Source organism: Pristis pectinata, chromosome 12 (genome assembly GCF_009764475.1).
Source record: "Pristis pectinata isolate sPriPec2 chromosome 12, sPriPec2.1.pri, whole genome shotgun sequence".
Lineage (NCBI taxonomy): Eukaryota > Metazoa > Chordata > Chondrichthyes > Rhinopristiformes > Pristidae > Pristis > Pristis pectinata.
This window is the reverse complement of record NC_067416.1, coordinates 38,855,749-38,875,124: the sequence shown is the minus strand read 5'-3', so window position 1 is coordinate 38,875,124 and position 19,376 is coordinate 38,855,749. Positions and strand designations below refer to the sequence as shown.

Sequence of the window (19,376 nt, the reverse complement as noted above, 5' to 3'; positions counted from 1 at the left end):
CAAAACTAGGTGATGGGGGAACTAGAGGGGTGTTTGAGAAAAAGAGGGTGTGAGGACCTAAATGGATCAGAAGGAGTGGGTTACCTTAAGTTGGAAAATTCAAAATTAATACTATTGGGCTGTAGATTATCCAGGCAGAATATAAGATGTTCTTCTAGTTTGTGTTGGGCCTCACCCTGGCAGTGGAGAAGGCTGGGAATGGACAGGTCTGTGTAGGAATAGAAAGAAGAGTTGAAATGGCAATGGCAATGCAACCAGGAGGTGAAGATGGCCATTACAAAAAGAGAGCTAAGGTTCTCTGCGAAACGGTCACCTGGTCCACGCTTGATCTCGCTGATGTAGAAGAGGCCACATCAAGAGCACAAAATGCAGTAGGCAAGGTTGGAAGAGGTGCATGTGAATCTTTGCCCCACCTGGAAGGCTGTTTAGGTCCCTGGATAGTTGGTGAGGGACGAGGTGTAGCAACAAGTGTTGCACCTCCTGTGGTTGCAGGGGAAAATGCCAAGAAGCAGGGAGGCATGAATGATGAGGGATGAGCGAACCAGTGAATCAGAGAGTGGTCCCTGCGGAAAGGAGAAAAGGGTTGGGAGGGGAAGATGTGGCTGGTGGTGGGATCCCATTGCAACTGGCGGAAATGACAAAGGATGATGTGCTGGATACAGAGGCCAGTAGAGCTGAGTGAGGACGAAGGGAACTCTATTCCTGTTCTGTTTGGAGGGAAGGGGCATGAGAGCTGAAGTCTGGCAAATGGAGCAAATATGAGAGAGGGCTCCATCAATCACAGCAGGAGGTGGAAGCCAAGTGTTCTGATAAAGGAGGACATTTCAGATGTTCTAGAATGGAAGGCATCATTGTGAGAACAGATGCAGCAGAGATGGAGAAACTGAGAGAAAGGAATAATATTCTTAAAAGAGACAGAGTGCAAAGGGGCATACTCAAGATAGCTGTGGGAGTCAGTGAGTTTATAGTAAACGTCAGTGAATAGTTTCTTAAATGAGATGGAGACAAAGGGATCCAGAAAAGGGAGAGAAGCATCAGAAATGGTCCAAGTGGACTTGAGAGTGGGGTGGAAGTTAGCAGTGAAGGTGATAAAATTTACGAGTTCCGCACAAGTACAGGAAGCAGCATCAATGTATTTGTCGATGAGGCAGAGAAATAGTTGGGGAGTGGTACCAGAAAAAGTTTGGAACAAGGACTGTTCCACACAGCCAACAAAAACACAGTAGGACCCATTTGAGTCCCTTAATGCTACACCTTTGATTTGTAGGAAATGAGAGGAATCAAAAGAGAAATTGTTCAATGTAAGAACAAGTTCAGCCAGGTGGATGAGAGTGTTGGCAGAGGGAACCTGGCTGGATCTTTGTTGCAGAAAGATGTGGAGGGCTCTAAGACCTTTCTGGGGATGGAGATGTATAAAGATTGGACATCCATTGTGAAGATGAGGCAGAGGGGGCCAGGGAGTTGGAAGTTGTCAAAATGGTAGTGGGCAAGCAAGATGTCCCAGATGTAGGTGGGAAAGGACTGGACAAGGAGAGACAGGATACAGTCAAGGTATGAGGAGATAAGTTCAGCGAGGTAAGAGCAAGCAGAAACAATTGGTCTAACAGGACAGTCCTGTTTGTGGATCTTGGGTAAGAGGAAGAAGTGAGTAGTTGGGGCACCATCAGGTTGGAGGCTGTGGAGGGGACATCTCCTGATGTGATGAGATCTATGAAAGTCCAGGAGAAAGTAGCCTGGCGCTTGTTGTTAGGGTCATGGTCCAGGGGTAGGTATGAGGAAGGGTCTGAGAGCTGACCTCTGGCCTCTGCAAGGTAGAGGGCAGTTCGTCAGACCACAACGACACTGCTCTTGTCTGCAGGTTTGATGACAAAGTTTGATGAAATTGGTGCAAAGTGAATAAAGTGTGGCACGTTTGGATGGGGCGAGGTTGGAGTGGGTGAGGGGAGTACAGAAGTCAAGGTGGTTGATATCACAGCAGCAACTGGAAATGAAAAGATCGAGAGGGTAAATGGCCCAAAGGGGATGACCAGGAGGAAGGGCAGGGCTGAAGACGTGCAAAGGGGTCTTCAATGGGAGGCAAGGATAAAGAAATAGAAAGACGCAACTGAAGAACAGCTTGACATCACATGAGACTCTGGACTCTTTAAGATGGAGGCGCAGGGGTACAAGGGTGAGGACAGACCACTCAGCATCAAAGATCGGTGGGGGGGGGTAATGATGAAGATCTGGTAGGGGTTGGAGCTGGGTAAGGCATGGGGTCAGAAGAAGAAAAAGAGGGTAATGGGAAGGAGGGCTTGGGGCAGGGGGGCTCAGGGCAGGGTTGAGAGGGAAGTGGGAAGGGTGGGGTTGGGGCTGGGGGTGGGATATGAGTTCAGAGGAGTTAGGAAGCCTGGTAAGAACAGCAGCAGAGGAAGAAGGAAACTGCTTCAGCAGAGCTTTGGGAGCCTGGGACCTGGCAGGAAAACAAGGAAGTCAAGGCAGAGCATCGAGAGCCTGGGGCTGGGTGAGAGAGCAAGGAGGCCCCAGCAGAGTGGCTGAGGAATTGTGCTTGCTTAAAATAAAGTTCGCAACTTGGTTCTAAAAGACAATGTAAATAGCACTGTAGAGTTTATGGTAGCATTAGGGGGACACTTTTGGGAATATTCTGAACGTTGGCCAGGCTAATTGTAACTGATCCGAGAGAATGGAAAAACTTTGGAAATTCAGCATCAGGGAATGTAGCGCTGATAAATTGAGCTGTTAGTACATTGAATAGAAACTGGTGTATTGGAGCCAGAAGTGAATGGGTTGTTTCCTGCAATTGCCTGTAAGGCTAGTTTATCATTTCAGCCAGAAGTCAATAAAAAAAGTGCAGCGCGAGTAAATCTAAGTGAGTCACTTTTCTAAAGTTCTTCAGAAGAATTTCAAGGAAAATATAAAGCAGTGTTGCATTTATAGTTATCCAGATCATGGTCCCTGAGTTCAGTCAGATGTTGACAAACCACAAAATCTCAAAGAGTATCAACCCAGAAATTAGATGGGGAGGGATGGAGGGGGGATTCAAACTGGAAGGTTGTGAAGATGGGTGGGGATAGAGGATGCGCAGAAAAATGGTTCAGGGAGAGAGGCAGTTGGTAGGTTTGGGGGATAAATGGGAGAGGTAGTCGGTAGAGAAAGAGGTCAAGGGGAAGAGTGGGCAATAGGTGGGGAAGAGTGGGCAATAGGTGGGGAAGAAGCAGTGGGCAGTGGGGAGTAGAGCTGGGCAGCACATGCAGGATGGGAAGACATGAGCAGCAGTATGGGGAGGAAAAGGAAATCAGAGACAGGTAGCAGGAAGATGCTTAGTGGAAGAAATGGGCAAGAGAAGGAGGGCATGATGATGGTATGGGAGTGGAGAGGGATGTGAAATTGGGACACTGGAAGGGGAAGAGAGATGATAGGTTTAGATGAGCAAGGAGATAAGTGATTGCATGACTTAAGGTGAGAGGGGAAAGATTTAAAAGGGACCTGAGGGGAAATTTTTTTCACACAGAGGGAGGTGGGTATATGGAACAAACTGCCAGAGGAAGCTGTAGAGGCGGGCACAATTACAATGTTTAAAAGACATTTAGACAGGTACATGGATAGAAAAGGTTGAGATGGGTATGGGCCAAACACAGGCAAATGGGTCAGCATGGATGCGTTGGACCGAAGGACCTGTTTCCATGCTGTATAACTCTGTGATTCTATGTTGGAATAGCATCGGACAAGGTGGGTGGGGGAATGGGATGTGGAGGGGATCTAATGATGGGAAGGAATATAAATAGACAAGTTTTGTCTTTTCACATCACATGTGGTTTCTTTCTGGAACTAGCACTGCAGTTAGGAGCCAACTCAATTTTTAAGAGCAAGTCCTTTGGTAACAACATGGAGCACTGTACTAGACAGGACACACTCTTACTTGTTTTATATAAATACCTTATCTTCACCTGAACAGGGCTTGATGCAATGGGGTTAGGAGCTGATGGAGATACTAGGGAGGAAGATGATGGAGGGAGAGAGAGTGGATGAAAGGAAGGGTTTTCGACTTGAAATACATAATGAGGAGGGTTATAGATTAATGGAATGGTGAGGGAGAAGAGATAAGATGATAGGGCATGGAAATAGGAAAGGTTTTATTGAAATGGGGAAGGGAAAGAGGGAGTGTAATGGCAAAGAGGGAAAGTTATAGACAAGAGGAGAGGAAGGATGACCAGAGCGGGTGGGATGAGAAGATGATTGGATGGGGTTAAGGGGCAGGGGAGGAATGATGGGATGAGGAAGATGGAGGAGAGGAGAAAAGCTGGAGAGGAGAAGGGCTGATGAGGAGGAGGTATGGACTGATTGGATAGAAAGGGGAAGGTGATGGTCTGAAATGAATATTGATGGGATGGGGAGAAAGTGGGACCAGAAAGAGTTATGAGAAGGGATTGATGGGGAGTGGAAAGAAATGATGGAAGGGAAGAGGGACACTGATAGGGTGAGGTGGTGAGGAATTACAAGGATTGATGTGAAGAGGAAGAAGGAAACCAAGGGAGGGTTAATGGAAGAGGTTTAAAGATTGCTGAGAAGGAGAGGCAAGGACTGATGATCAATACTGGTGGGTCACAATGGGATGGGGCAATGGGGAAGGGGTGTTGGGGAGAAGAGGGAGGCAGGGAGTGGAGGAGATATGTGAAGAAGAGAGGTTGATTATGGATTAATGGAGAGAGAGCTGGAGGTGATGAGAAGGGACAAAAGGGGTGATGAAGGTGGGATTAAAAGAGAGGGGATGGGGTAGAGAGAATGGGGTGAAGGGAAGAGAACAGGGAGTTGATAAGGAAGCAGGGTGATGAGGAAGGGAGAGGGGATTGATGGGGAAAGGAGCAGGGTTGCTCGGAAGAGGAGGATCTGCGAGATGATGGTGATAAAGAGGGTATTGGCAGGAGCGAGATGGGGAGGAGAGAAGAGGGAGGGAGGGGAGAAGAGGATGGTGGAGAGTGATAGGCAGAGATGGGGAGGGAAGAAGTGGGATGGAGGCAGGAGACGAGAAGGTGACAGAGGGAAGGGGGCTGGAAAAGGCATGACAGGATGGGGAGGAAGGTGGGGAAGGCGAGCAGGAGATGACAGGGAGAAGAGACAGAGTTGATAGAGTGAGTGAGAGGAGTTGTTGATATGAAGAAGTTGAAAGGAGAGGAAGTGAGAGTGTTTGATGGGGAGGGAGGCGATGGTGTGGAGAGAAGAAGCTGAAAGGGATAGAAAGGAGTAAAGAGGTGGGTAAAATAGAGAGGAGAGATTTGATGGGGAGTGGAGGCTGGGGAAATGTGGATCAGAGAATGATGTGGGGGAGAAAAGAGAATGTTTCTGGAAGAGCAGTTGGTGATGGGGATGAGTGGGATGATAGGGAGGTGAAGGGGGAAGGCTAATCAGAGGGTCTGATAGGGAGGAAGGGATGATGGGATGGATTGGTGGGTGATAGGGAGGGGTTGTGATTGGGTGACGAGTAGGTGATGGGGAGGGAAGAAGTGTGATGGAGATGGCAGGAGGGTGATGGAGAAGTCAGGAGGGGTAGTGGTGGTCAGGAGGAGGGAAGAGGGGTGCTGTTGGGAGGAAGGGATGCGGTGATAATGGGGTGAAAGGGAGTTGTGAGGAGATGAAAGAACTGATGAGAAGAATTCAGTTGCACACGGGATGATGCAGATGGGAGGAGGGATGGAATTGGAACATGGTGATGGAGATCGGAAAAAAGGAGGGTGTTGGAGAAGTGAGGACAGGAGGAGAGGTGATAGGAATAGTAAGTAACCCATATGATAAAGAGTTTTCATTCTTTTCTCATGTCTATCACAACTACTCTAGAATTGATTACTTTTTTATCGATTCTCGATTAGCTCCATGTGTTGTCGTTTCTGATCATGCGCCATTGAAACTATCAATCAAATTAGTGGATGTACCCTCTGGTGCTAGACAATGGCAATTCAATTCTTCTTTACTTCAGGATTTAGACTTTGTTCATTTTATTAAAGAACATATTTCCTTTTTTTTCTCAACTAATCCTATGGAAGAAACTTCCAGTGTGAATATCATGGGATACATTTAAAGCTTATATCCGTGGTCAAATTATTTCATACTCTGCTGGATTGAAAAAACGAACTAATAATGAACTACACAGATTGGTTGATAAGATTAAAGAAATCGATAAAAAATACTCTGATGCTCCTAATTTGGAGCTTTATAAAAAGAGAACTGAACTTCAATTGCAACACAGTTTATTATTAACATCTCCAGTTGAAAATCAACTACTTAAAGCTAGGAGTCAGTTTTATATACATGGTGATAAATCTGGTAAATTATTGGCCAACCAACTGAAAGCTGCTTCGACTAAACGTCAGATTATTAAAGTTCGTAGACGAGATGGTAATTACACAGTGGACCATGATCAAATTAATAAATCCTTTCAAGAATCTTATACTTCTTTATATCAATCAGAATTTCCTGAGGATTCTACATCAATGCATGAATTCTTAAGAAATTTGAAGATTCCGGAATTATCACTTAATGAACATTTAATATTAGATGCACCCATTTCGGAGGAAGAAATAAAGAAAGCAATCTCTTCAATGAACTCGGGAAAACACCTGGTCCCGATGGGTATACAGTTGAATTTTTTAAATCCTTTTCTGATCTTCTCTCTCCCTGTTAGGTAAAATTTTTAAAGATGCCCTATTAGCAGGTAAATTACCACTATCCTTTTATGAAGCAACTATCTCTTTAATTCTTAAAAAGATAAAAGATCCTACTAAATCACAAGATCACAAGACAAGGGAGCAGAAGCAGGCCATTCGGCCCATCGAGTCTGCTCCAAGGAAAAGGGAAAAAGAAATGGGGTGGGGAAAAAAAAACTATTCTAATCCCATTTTCCAGCCTTATCCCCATATCCCTTGATACCCTGACTATTTAGATATCTGTCTATCTCCTCCTTGAACACCCCCACTGATCTGGCCTCCACTGCTGTGCGTGGCAAGGAGTTCCACAATTTCACCACCCTCTGGGTAAAGAAATTTCTCCTCATCTCTGTCTTGAAACTGTACCCTCTAATTCTAAGATTGTGCCCTCTGGTCCTGGACTCGCCCACCAAGGGAAACAGCCTAGCCACATCTACTCTATCCTTTCCTGTCAACATTTTAAATGTCGCTACGAGGTCCCCCTCATCCTTCTGTACTCCAGTGAGTACAGTCCAAGAGCCGACAAACGCTCATCATACGTAAGCCCTTTCATTCCCGGAATCATTCTCGTAAATCTCCTCTGAACCCTCTCCAACGTCAGCACATCCTTCCTAAGATGTGGGGGCCCAAAACTGCGCACAGTATTCCAAATGAGGCCTCACTAGTGCCCCGTAGAGCCTCATCAACACTTCCTTACTTTTATACACTATACCTCTCGAGATGAATGCCAACATAGCATTCGCTTTCTTAACCACCGATCCAACCTGGTGGTTAACTTTTAAGGTATCTTGTACGAGTACCCCCCAAGTCCCTTTGTACTACCGTACTTTCAATCTTCTCTCCTTCTAGATAATAATCTACCCACTTATTTCTGCTTCCAAAGTGTACAACTGCACATTTCTCAACATTGAATCTCATCTGCCATTTCCTTGCCCATTCTCCTAAACTGTCTAGGTCCCTCTGCATCCTTTCTATTTCCTCTATGCTCCCTACTCCTCCACTTATCTTGGTGTCATCCGCAAACTTAGCCACACAACCATTTATTCCATCATCCAAATCATTGACGTACAAGGTAAAAAGGAGTGGCCCCAACACCGACCCCTGCGGCACACCACTAGTAACCGGTAACCAACCAGAACGAGATCCTTTTATTTCCACCCTTTGCTTCGTGCCAACCAGCCACTGCTCCACCCATTCTGCTATCCTACCCATAATTCCATGACCTCTCATCTTATTAATCAGTCTCTTGTGAGGCACCTTATTGAAGGCCTTTTGAAAGTCTAAATACACAATGTCTACCGCCTCTCCCTTATCCACCCTACCTGTGATTTCTTCAAAAAACTCCAATAGGTTGGTCAGACAGGACCTCCCCTTCACAAAACCATGCTGACTAGGTCCAATCTTGCCTTGCGCCTCTAGGTATTCGGTAACCTCCTCCTTGAGGATAGATTCCAATAATTTTCCCACCACTGACGTCAGACTAATAGGTCTGTAATTTCCTTTGTGCTGCCTCCCACCTTTCTTATACAACGGAACTACATTCGCTACCCTCCAGTCCTCCGGAACCATGCCAGAATCTATCGATTCCTGGAAAATAATCGCCAATGCCTCCGCTATCTCTACAGCCACCTCCTTCAGAACCCGGGGATGCACCTCATCCGGTCCGGGAGACTTATCAGTCTTAAGCCCCTTAGTTTTCCTAGCACCTTCTCCCTAGTAATCTCAACTGAACTCAGTTCCAATTCGTGAGACTCCTGACTAACCGGCACATTGCTTATGTCCTCCATGGTGAAGACCGATGCAAAATATTCATTCAATTCCCTTGCCATCTCACTATCGTCCATTATAATACCTCCTGCACCGTTGTCAATTGGTCCTATGTCAACCCGTGTCTCTCTTTTATTCCTTATGTATTTAAAAAAGCTCTTAGAATCCTTCCGAATGTTGTCCGCCAGCTTCCTTTCATAACTCATCTTTGCTTTCCTAATGACCTTCTTAGTTTCTCTCTGCAGATTTTAAAAACTTTCCAATCTTCTGTTTTCCACTACTTTTGCTATTTTGTACGCCGCCCCTTTTGCTTTTATTTTATCCTTCACCTCCCTCGTTATCCACATCTGTGCCTTTTTTCCATTCAAAACCTTTTTTCTTGGAATATATCTATCCTGCATTTTCCTTATTTCCTGTAGAAATTTCTTCCATTTCTCCTCCGCCGTCCCTCCAGCTAACTTACTCCTCCAATCAATTTGGGCCAACTCTTCTCTCATACCTTGTAATTTCCCTTATTCCACTGAATATCGATACACCAGTTATCAGCTTCTCCTTCTCAAACTTGAAACTAAACTCAATCATATTGTGATCACTTGTTCCCAGTGGTTCCTTTACCTTTAGTTCCCTAATCACCTCGGGTTCACTACACAGCACCCAATCCAAAACAACCGATCCCCTGGTGGGCTCCTCAATAAGTTGCTCCAGAAAAACATCCCTTAGACATTCCACAAACTCACTCTCCTGAGTTCTACCGCCTTGCTGGATTTCCCAGTCCACCTTCATGTTAAAATCCCCCATAATTATCTTCACATTGTCACTCTGGCACGCTTTTTCTATCTCAATCTGCAACTTATGGTCCACTTCTTGACTGCTGTTAGGGGGCCTATTTATGACTGCTACTATTGTCCTTTTACCCTTGCTATTTCTTAGCTCCACCCATAAGGATTCCACTTCCTCTGACCCAATGTCCTTCCTTTCTATTGATTTTATATCACTACTAACCATCATGGCCACACCTCCCCCTCTGCCTACCCGCCTGTCCTTCCTATACACTGTGTACCCCTTGACATTCAGTTCCCAATCACATCCATCATGAAGCCACGACTCAGTGATTGCAACGATGTCATATTTATTAACCTGTAGTTGTGCCACTAGGTCATCTACTTTATTCCTGATGCTACGTGCATTTAAATATAGTACGTTTAGACTGGTATCTGCTATTGATTTTATTGTACTTCTATTGTTCAGCAGATTATCCTGACTTTCTACCTGTCCATCCTTCTTACTATCTTCGCTACCTACTATCTTAGACATGTTCCTGTAGACCTCATCCCCTATCCTAACATTCGGTATCCTAACATCCTCATCCTAAATGTGCATCTTACAGACCTACTTCTTTATTGAATGTGGACTCCAATATTTTTTCCAAAATATTGGCTTCTAGACTGGAAAAGGTACTTCCACAAATTATTTCTGATGACCAGACAGGATTTATTAAAAATCGCTATTTGCATTTTAATATTAGGAGGTTAATGAGTATTGTATATATCCCTTCATCTACAATTCCAGAATGTGTTATCTCGCTAGATGCCAAGAAGGCGTTTGATAGAGTCAAATGGGAATATTTATTCAACATGCTTGAGAAATTTAATTTTAGCCCAAATTTCATATCTGCGATTAAATTGATATACCATACACCTTTGGCTTCAATACTTACTAATAATCAGAGATCCCCCTTTTTCAGGATTTTTCAAGGCACAGGATTTTTGATCAGGAGTTTTGACAGGGCTGCCCTTTAAGTCCTTTATTATTTGATATTGCCTTGGAACCCTTGGCAATTGCCTTTTGGGACTCTTCTAACATATTTGGCATCACTCGTGGAAAGGGGACCCATTAGATATCACTATATGCAGATGACCTGTTACTTTATATCTCTAACCCTGAGAAATCCATCCCTGCAGCATTATCACTGCTTGCTCAGTTTAGTGTTTTCTCTGGTTATAGATTAAATCTTAATAAGAGTGAGCTTTTCTCATTAAATATGCAAGCCCCAATTTATAGGCAATTACCATTTAGATTAGTGACTGATTATTTTACTTAGATTAGTGACTGATTATTTTACTTATTTGGGTGTTAAAATTACCAAAAAGCATAAGGACTTATTCAAAGTTAACTTTTTACCCTTAATTGATCATGTTAAACAATTGTTTACTAAATGGTCCCCATTGTCTCTATCATTGATTGGTCGAATTAATGCAGTTAAGCTGAACATTTTACCAAAATTTTTGTATTTATTTCAGATGGTTCCAACCTTCATCTTGAAATCCTTTCTCGATACTATCAATTCTAAAAATTTTTCATATATATGGCAGAATAAAAACCCAAGGTTAAGTAAGAAATATTTACAAAAATTAAAAAAGGATGGTGGTACGGCTTTGCCTAACTTTAGATTTTACTATTGGGCAATTAATATTAGATATTTAATTTTTTGGACACAAGATTTAGATGTAATTCAATGTCCCCGATGGGTGTATCTTGAGTATGAGTCTGTGCAAGGATTTTCAATTTTCATTAGCTTCTATTTCAGGAGCCTCACTCCCTTTTGCACTTACTAAATTGAGTAAACAAACGATTAACCCAATAACTAAACATACAATACGAATATGGTTTCAATTTCGTAAATTTTTTGGATTGAATAAATTCATTTTATCAAGTCCTATCCAATCCAATTTTTTCTTTCAACCATCCAGAATTGATTTAGCTTTTTCTTTATGGAAAATGAAGGGAATAACATGCTTTCGTGATCTATTCATTGATAACTGTTTTTTGTCTTTTGAACAGTTGTCTAATAAATACAATTTGCCTAGATCACATTTTTTTCAATATTTACAGATTAGAAATTTTTTTAAAGTTATTTTACCTACTTTTCTGATACCACATAAAATTGAAATCACAGAAAAAATTTTAGGTTTTAATCCTTATCAGAAGGGCTTGATAGCAATAATTTATGGTCTGATTATGAAAATATGTCTAGAGCCACTTGATAAAATTAAGAATGAATGGAAGAGAGAACTCCAGATACTTTTACCTATAGAGACATGGAAGAAAATTCTCCAATTAGTTAATACATCTTCAATGTGTGCTAGACACTCTTTGATACAGTTTAAGGTGGTTCACAGGACCCAAATGTCTAAGGACAAGTTAGCCCGTTTTTATCACCATATAAATCCTATATGTGACAGATGTAATTCGGAGGTGGCTTCCCTGACACATATGCTTTGGTCTTGCCCTCTTTTGGAAAAATATTGGAAAGACATTTTTGATATTATTTCAACTGTATTGAATATTGATTTACAACCTCATCCTATTACTGCAATTTTTGGGTTACCAATGATGGATTCTGGCCATTTATCCATTTTAGCTTGTCGTATGATTGCATTTGTTACATTAATGGCCAAGAGATCCATTCTTTTAAATGGAAGGATCCTATACCTCCTACCACATTTCAATGGTTTTCTCCAACTATAACATGTTTAAACTTAGAAAAAATTAGGAGTGGTACTGTTGATCCTTCACTTAAATTTGAGGAAGTTTGGAGTCCATTTATTCAGTACTTCCATATGATATAAGCAGACCTTTTTCGAATCCCTTTCAATAACCTTTGAATATAGAGGAGCGGAGCTAACGACATAATAATGTTTTTTTTAACTGAAGAAATAACAGTCCAGCTTTTTTTTTTTGAAGTTTTTTTGAAGTTTTTTGAAGCTTTTGTTTATTTTTTTTAATTTGGGGGTTCTCTTTTCATATAATTAAATTTCTTTTCAAATTCTTTTGTATCATGCTCACTTAGTAAGAGATCGGGAGGTTTAGATTATATATTTTACTCCCTGTGAGTGTACATGTCAACTGTTATTATTGTTATCCCGATCTCTTTGCACTATGTGTATAATCACTAATGTTATGTATATTAATTTGAAATTTAATAAAAAGATTGAAAAAGAAAGAGATAGTAAGTAGGTGGGGGTTGATGGGGATGGGTGAAGAGAGCATGATGATGATGGGGAAGGAAGGAGAGAAGATCATGGGTAGGTTAGATGGAGCTGGGAACATAAGCATAAAAGAAAAAATGAGCAGAAATGTGTCATTCAGCCTCTTGAATTTATTTTGTCATTTAACAATTTCATGATTGATCTCCCTCAACATCATTTTCCTGCCCTATCCCCATATCCCTAGCCTCCTCAGTGAGCCAAAAATCTATTAGTTTTGAATAAAATCAAAATATAGCTAACACTTACTTTAAATACCAGTGTAAGGTTTCTCCATGGAAGAGGAGACTGCATCCTGAATACCAAATGTAATCATGATACTCCTGATGTGCTCTCTTCTACAGTTGAGGAACTACATGCAGATTGGGTGACTGCCTTACAGAACCCCTCCATTCAATCCGCAAGATTGACCAAGGGCGTCCAGTCTTCTGATACTTTAATTCTCTGGGCCACTGCCATTCTGACCTCTGTCTTTGGCCACTGGTACTGTTCCAACAATACCCAATGTAAGCTCAAGAAACAGCACTTGGACAAGTTGCTGTTCTCAGAACTCAATATTGAATTCAACAATTTCAGTTAACCAATCTTTTTTTCCCTGGATATTTAATTTCAATTTGTTCCTTTGATTTTTTCCTGTCTCTGTCAGTATGACTACCTTTACACAACTTTGGTCTGACCCTGTCATATACATTCCCTCTCCTCTCTGTCTCTTTCTGCAACTGAAAACACTCTTATTTTCTCAGTTATGCAGTTTGATAAAGGATCAATGACCAGAAACATTGACTGTTTTTCCACCACTGATGCTTCCTGACTTGCATTTCCTGTTTTTGTAACCATTTGTCTCGCTGCCTGTTGCACTTACATGTTAGGTTCCATTGACCTGTGTACAAGGATATGCAAGTCCTTTTGAACATCAGCACTTCTTATCATTTAAAAAATACTCAATATTTCTGGTTTTACTACTGAAGTGAGTAACCTCACACTTTTCCACTTTGTACTCTATCTTCTATGTTGTTGCCCACTTACTCAGTTTGTTGGTATCTTGAAGCCTCTTTGCATTCTCAATTGCCTATGCCCAATTGCTGTGAATCGTTGGAGCTCAAGCCCCCTTCCCTGTGATATGGTGCTAGTTACAGCCTTCCAAGCTGAAGACCTGTTTATTGCTTTTCTTGAATTCTTATCCATGAACCAATTTTCAATCCACACTGGTATATTACCCTCAATTCCATTTACTGTTTAGCATCCTCCTGCGTGGAACCTTGCTTAAAGCCTTCTGAAGATTGAGGTACACCACATACACTGGTTTCTGTACATCTATTCTACTAGATACATCCTCCAAGAATTCCAGTAATGTAGTCAAATTCGATTTCCCTTTCATAAATTTATGTTTACTCCATTATATTATTTTCTTAGGGCCTTGTAATCACATCCTTTATTATAGATGCCAACATCTTTTCAACAACCAATGTCAAGCTAACAGGTAGGTATTTGTCAGCTTTTTCTTTTCTCTCTTTTTTTAAAATACTAGGGTCACATTTGCTACCCTCCAATCTGCATGAACCATTCCAGAATCTACAGAACTTTGCAAAATGATAACCAGAGTGACATTATCCACATTGCCATCTCTTTCAAAACTCTGGAATGTAGATAATCGCTCTTTCGCTCATTAATTTTACTGGTAGCATTTTTTAATCATTAATTTTTTATATTTTTTTATTCATATTAATTTCTTTTGCCTCCTCAAATGCACTGGACCATTGGTTTTCCTGTATTTCTGGAAGGTTTTTCGTGCTTTCTTCCATGAACACAGACACAAAGTATTTGTTTAATTTCTCTGACATTATTCCCCATTATAAATATTTCCATTGCAGTCTGTAAAGGATCCATATTTGTTTTCGGTAGTCTTTTCATTTCTCTTATTCATATTTTAATATTTACAACAAAGAAGGAGCCATTCAGCCCATCGGATCTATGCCAGCTCTCAGAGCAAACCCAATGGCCAGGTACTGCAGCAGACTCACGGCTGCAACAATCCAGTTTAATCCTCACCTCCAGTGCTGTCTCTATGGAGTCTGCACATCCTCCCTGTGAATGCGTGGGTTTCCCCAAGTGCTCCAGTTTCCTCCAACCTCCAAAGACATGCTGGGCTGTATAGGCTAACTGGGAATGTAAATTACCCTAGTAGGTGCCTGGTGGAATCAGATGGGTGTTAAGGAGCATGTAAGAAAGAATAGGTTATAATGAAATAAGTGGAGTTGCTCTGAGATCTCATACAGATGGAATTATTTTATTATTATAGACGCTGAATTGCTGCCTTATATATGATTAACAGAGATGAATCAATCCCACTCCCAATTTTTTTGCCTGTATTCTATTCTCTCTCAGATACTCATTAACTTCCCTCTCATTCTTCAAGTGCCCACTTACACTTCGGGTACTTTACAGTGATCAATTAACTTATTACCCTGCAAATCTTTGGGATGTGGGAGGAAACCGGAATACCAGGGGAAACCCATGTAATCACAGGGAGAACATACAACCTCCATGCAGACAGCACTGGAGGTCAGGATTGAACCCATATCACTGGAGCTATTAAGGATCAGCGTTACCTGCTGTGTGTCTGTCCAGTTTTGTCCGCTTTTAGAAGTTCTCAATGTCTGTTTCGATGTTCCTTGCAAGCTTACTCTCTTTAGTTATCAATTTCTTTGTCAAACTTTCTTATATTCTAAAACACTCCCAGTCTTTATGATTACTGTTTTTTCAAGCAACTTCATGTCTTTTCCTGAGATTTAAATCCACCTTTAATTTATCCTCTAATCTATGGTTCGTCTCACATTTGCTGTTGTGTCTTTGTGCCTGAAAGGAAGGTATATTTGCCACAAATGATGTATTAATTCCTTAAATCTTAGCTATTGTTTGGCCATTGTCAAACCCTATAATGTAGTTTTCCAATTTACCACAGTCAACCTACACCACATTCAAACTTAATGTAAAATTCTACCATATGATGATCGCTTATTCCTTGGGCCCATTTAAAACAAGGTGATTAATTTACCCTTTCTTTTTGCAAGGTGTTAGATCTAAAATGGTCTATTCCTGTGTCATTTTCTGAACATACTGATCAGGAGATGGGCAAGGTCCTCAATGAATAATTCTCCTCTGTTTTTACGGTGGAGAAATACATGAAGACTTCAGACCTTGAGATAATTAACAGGGAGGTCTTGGGGATAATCTGCACTGCAGCAGAGGAGGTATTGGATGTTTTAAAACGTATGAAAGCAGATAAATCTCCAGGTCCTGGTTGGGTATATCCAAGAACACCCTGGGAAGTTAGAGAAGAAATTGCGAGAGCCCTGGCTGAGATATTTGCATCATCCTTAGCGACAGGTGAAGTGCAGAAGACTGGAGGGTAGCTAATGATGTGCCTTTATTTAAGAAGGGCTGCAAAGAAAAACTTGGGAATTATAGACCCATAAGCCTAACATCTGTAAGTTATTAGAGGGGATTCTGAGGGATAAGATAGTCAAGTATTTGGAAAGACATGGGTTTAGGGATGGTCAGCACAGCTTTGTGCACGGGAGATCATGTCTCATGAATTTGACTGAGTCTTTTGAAGAAGTAACCAAGAAGGTTGAAGAGGGCAGATCAGTAGACATGGTCAATAAGGACTTCTGTAAGGCCTTTAATAAGGTTCCACATGGTAGGTTGCTATGGAATATTAGATCGCATGGGATTCAGAGAGAACTAGCTAATTGGATAAAGAATTGGCTTGATGGTAGGAAGCAAAGGGTGATGGTGGAAGGTTGTTTTTCGGACTGGAGGCCCATGCCTGGTGGTGTTCCCCAGGGCTTGGTGCTAGGCCCATTGCTATTTGTCATCTATATCAATGATTTGGATGAGGCATGGTTAGTAAGTTTGCAGATGACACTAAACTAGGTGGTGTCGTTGACAGTGAAGATGGTTATCAGGATTTACAGAGGAATTTTGATCTGCTGGGTAAGTGGGCTGAGGAATGGCAAATTAAGTTTAATTTGGATCAGTGTGAGGTGTTGCATTTTGAGAAGACAAATGAAGCTAGGACTTTCACAGTGAATGGTAGGGACCTGGGGAGTGCTGTGGAACAGAGGGACCTAGGAGTACAAGTACATGGTTTCCTGAAAGTGGTGTTGCAGGTAGACAAGATGGTGAAGAAAGCTTTTGGCACGCTGGCCTTCATCAGTCAGGGCATTGAGTATAGAAGTTGGGATATTATGTTGCAGTTGTACAAGACATTGGTAATGCCACATTTGGACTATTGTGTTCATTTTTGGTTGCCCTGCTATAGGAAAGCTGGAAATAGTGGAGAGAAGACTTACAAAGGTGCTTCCGGGACTCAAGGGATTGAGTTATGGAGAGAGTTTGAGCAGGTTGGGACTTTTCTCATTGAAGTGTAGGAGAATGAGGGGTGATCTTATAGAGGTGTATAAAACCACGAGGGGTTGGGGAATCAAGAATAAAGAGCATAGGTTTAAGGTGAGAGGGGAGAGATTTAATAGGAACCTGAGGGGCAACATTTTCACTCAGACAATAGTCAGTATATGGAATGACCTGTCAGAGGAAGTGGTTGAGGCATGTACATCAACAATATTTAAAATGTACTTGGACAGGTGTATTATGAAAGGCCAGGGGTCAGATGACCGTGACAACACTACTGACCCCCATGGTCGGATGATAGCATTGCCTATCAGGTCGGAAGCTATACCACTGTCAATCAGGGGTCCGGCTCCGCCCCACCCATTAAGAACACACCTGAGAACTGGCTCATAACCCACCATTGTTCTTGACCCTGAATCATTGGCTCGTTTCACCTGAGCGGGCTCCACCCCGCTACAGCCCTATAAAAGATGGTACATGTGGGCTCTCTTTCTCTTTTCTGATTGCTGCTGGGGTTGAGACCACAGGTGAGAGGGTGCACTTCCACAGGGGTCTAGGAGCGTCCTGAGTAGATTCCCAGTAGCGTAGAGCCGTTGTTTGTCCCGATTCAGGGGGTCCAGACAACGTATTTGTTCGTTCCCTGATAGTTTGTACTAGTTCGTTGTGTGTGTGTGAGAGTGTGTGCACTTCACCTCTGTTGCGACTCCCCCCCCCCTTCCATGTTTCGCGGTCACCCTAGTGCGAGTCTGCGAGGGTGCATTTGTTCCTTCACATTCTGTTCCCATGTTGGTCTTTGTGAATAAAATCCTCCTTTTAAAGCACAAAGACTGTGTGTCCAGATACCTTTTATCTTTAAGATACCAAAAGAACCTTTCGCATAACAACAGGTATATGGATAGGAAATGTTTAAAGGAATATGGGTCAAATGCAGGCAAATGGGACTATCTTAGATGGGAACTTTGGTTGGCATAGACCAGTTGGGCTATTTGACTCTAAGATTCTATCTAGAAATCCATTTTAATGCAGATTCCAGGAATTCACCCTCTACATTGTAAATAATAATTTCATCTGCCCAGTCTACTTTTTGATTAGAATCATGTGATCGCTGTGTTACTCCTGTCACATGCACCTCCAATTTGCTTGTTTATACCGTGTATATATCACTACTACTGTTTGGAGGCCTAAAAAAATCTCTGACATTTCTCTACCCTTGCTTCTTCTTCAGCCCACCCAGATGAACTCCAATTTTACACAACAATCTGAATGTGGAGGTGGGAGGTAAAGGGGAAGGATGATGAGGGTGGGAGAAAGGAGGGTGATGGTTGGGGATGAGGGTGGGAGAAAGGAGGGTGATGGTTGGGGATAAGGGCGGGAAGAGGGAGGGTGACGTTTGGCGAGGAGGATGGGAGGGTGATGGGTGGGGGATGGTGGGAGGAGGGAGAGTGACAGGTGGAGAGGAGAATGCGAAGAGAAAGGGTGGGGGGAGGTGGAAGGAGGGAGGGTGAAGTGTGGGGAGGAAGATGGAGGAGGGAGGGTGAAGGGTAGGCAGGAGGTAGGAAAGCTGGAGGGTGGGTGAGGGGTGGGGAGGAAGGAGGATGGGAGGGTGATGGGTGGGAAGATAGGAAGAAGGATAGTGAGGGGTAGGGAGACAATGGGAGGGTGAGGGGTGGGAGAAGGGAGGTGACGGGTGAGGAAATTGGTGGGAGGAGAAAGGGTGAGGGGTTGGGGAGCACGGTGGGAGGGTGAGGGGTTGGAGGGTGAGGGGGTAGGGAGCACGGTGGGAGGGTGATGGGTTGGGAGGTGACCGGTGGGAGGGTGAGGGGTTGGGGGGCACGGTGGGAGGGTGAGAGGTTGGGAGGTGACCGGTGGGAGGGTGAGGGGTTGGGGGGCACGGTGGGAGGGTGAGAGGTTGGGAGGTGACCGGTGGGAGGGTGAGGGGTCGGGGGGCACGGTGGGAGGGTGAGGGGTTGGGAGGTGACCGGTGGGAGGGTGAGGGGTCGGGGGGCACGGCGGGAGAGTGAGGGGTTGGGAGGTGACCGGTGGGAGGGTGATGGGTGGGAGGGTGAGGATTTGGGTACGAGGGAGGAGGGTGTGAGAAGTGCTGAGGATGGAGACATGTTCACTGCCTGTTCAAGGACTCCCATTGCTCCCCTACCAGAATGCTGTCGACGAGCACCTTCTCGGAAACTTTGTGCTGCGATCGCGCAGTCCTGAGCTTCAGTCGCGACGCCGCCATGCCTGGTCACCATGGAGACGGGAAAGGAGGCGGAGCCTCGGCGCGCAGCCGCAGAAGCGCCCCACGGGTCAGCGGGCACCTTCCCGCCTGTCATGTTGCCAGGGCGACGGGATTGCTGGATCATCTCTGTTACTTGTTTCAACTATTTTATCCTTTGGGGAAATCCAGAAGCAGGTTTCTTTTTCATTTTATACTCTGTTCCATTACAAAAGCAGT

At 43.2% G+C, this 19,376-nt stretch overlaps 1 protein-coding gene across 1 annotated transcript in view; it reads right to left on the bottom strand.

Annotated features, from left to right (window-relative positions):
* The window catches only part of cabcoco1 (ciliary associated calcium binding coiled-coil 1), an 81,218-nt gene extending 62,055 nt beyond the window's left edge, over positions 1-19,163 (bottom strand). The window contains exon 1 of the mRNA XM_052027767.1: positions 19,080-19,163. Coding sequence (XP_051883727.1) covers positions 19,080-19,160 — 81 coding nt within the window. The 5' untranslated portion in view covers positions 19,161-19,163. The remainder of the gene's footprint in view (positions 1-19,079) is intronic.
* Between the last annotated feature and the right edge of the window lie 213 nt (positions 19,164-19,376).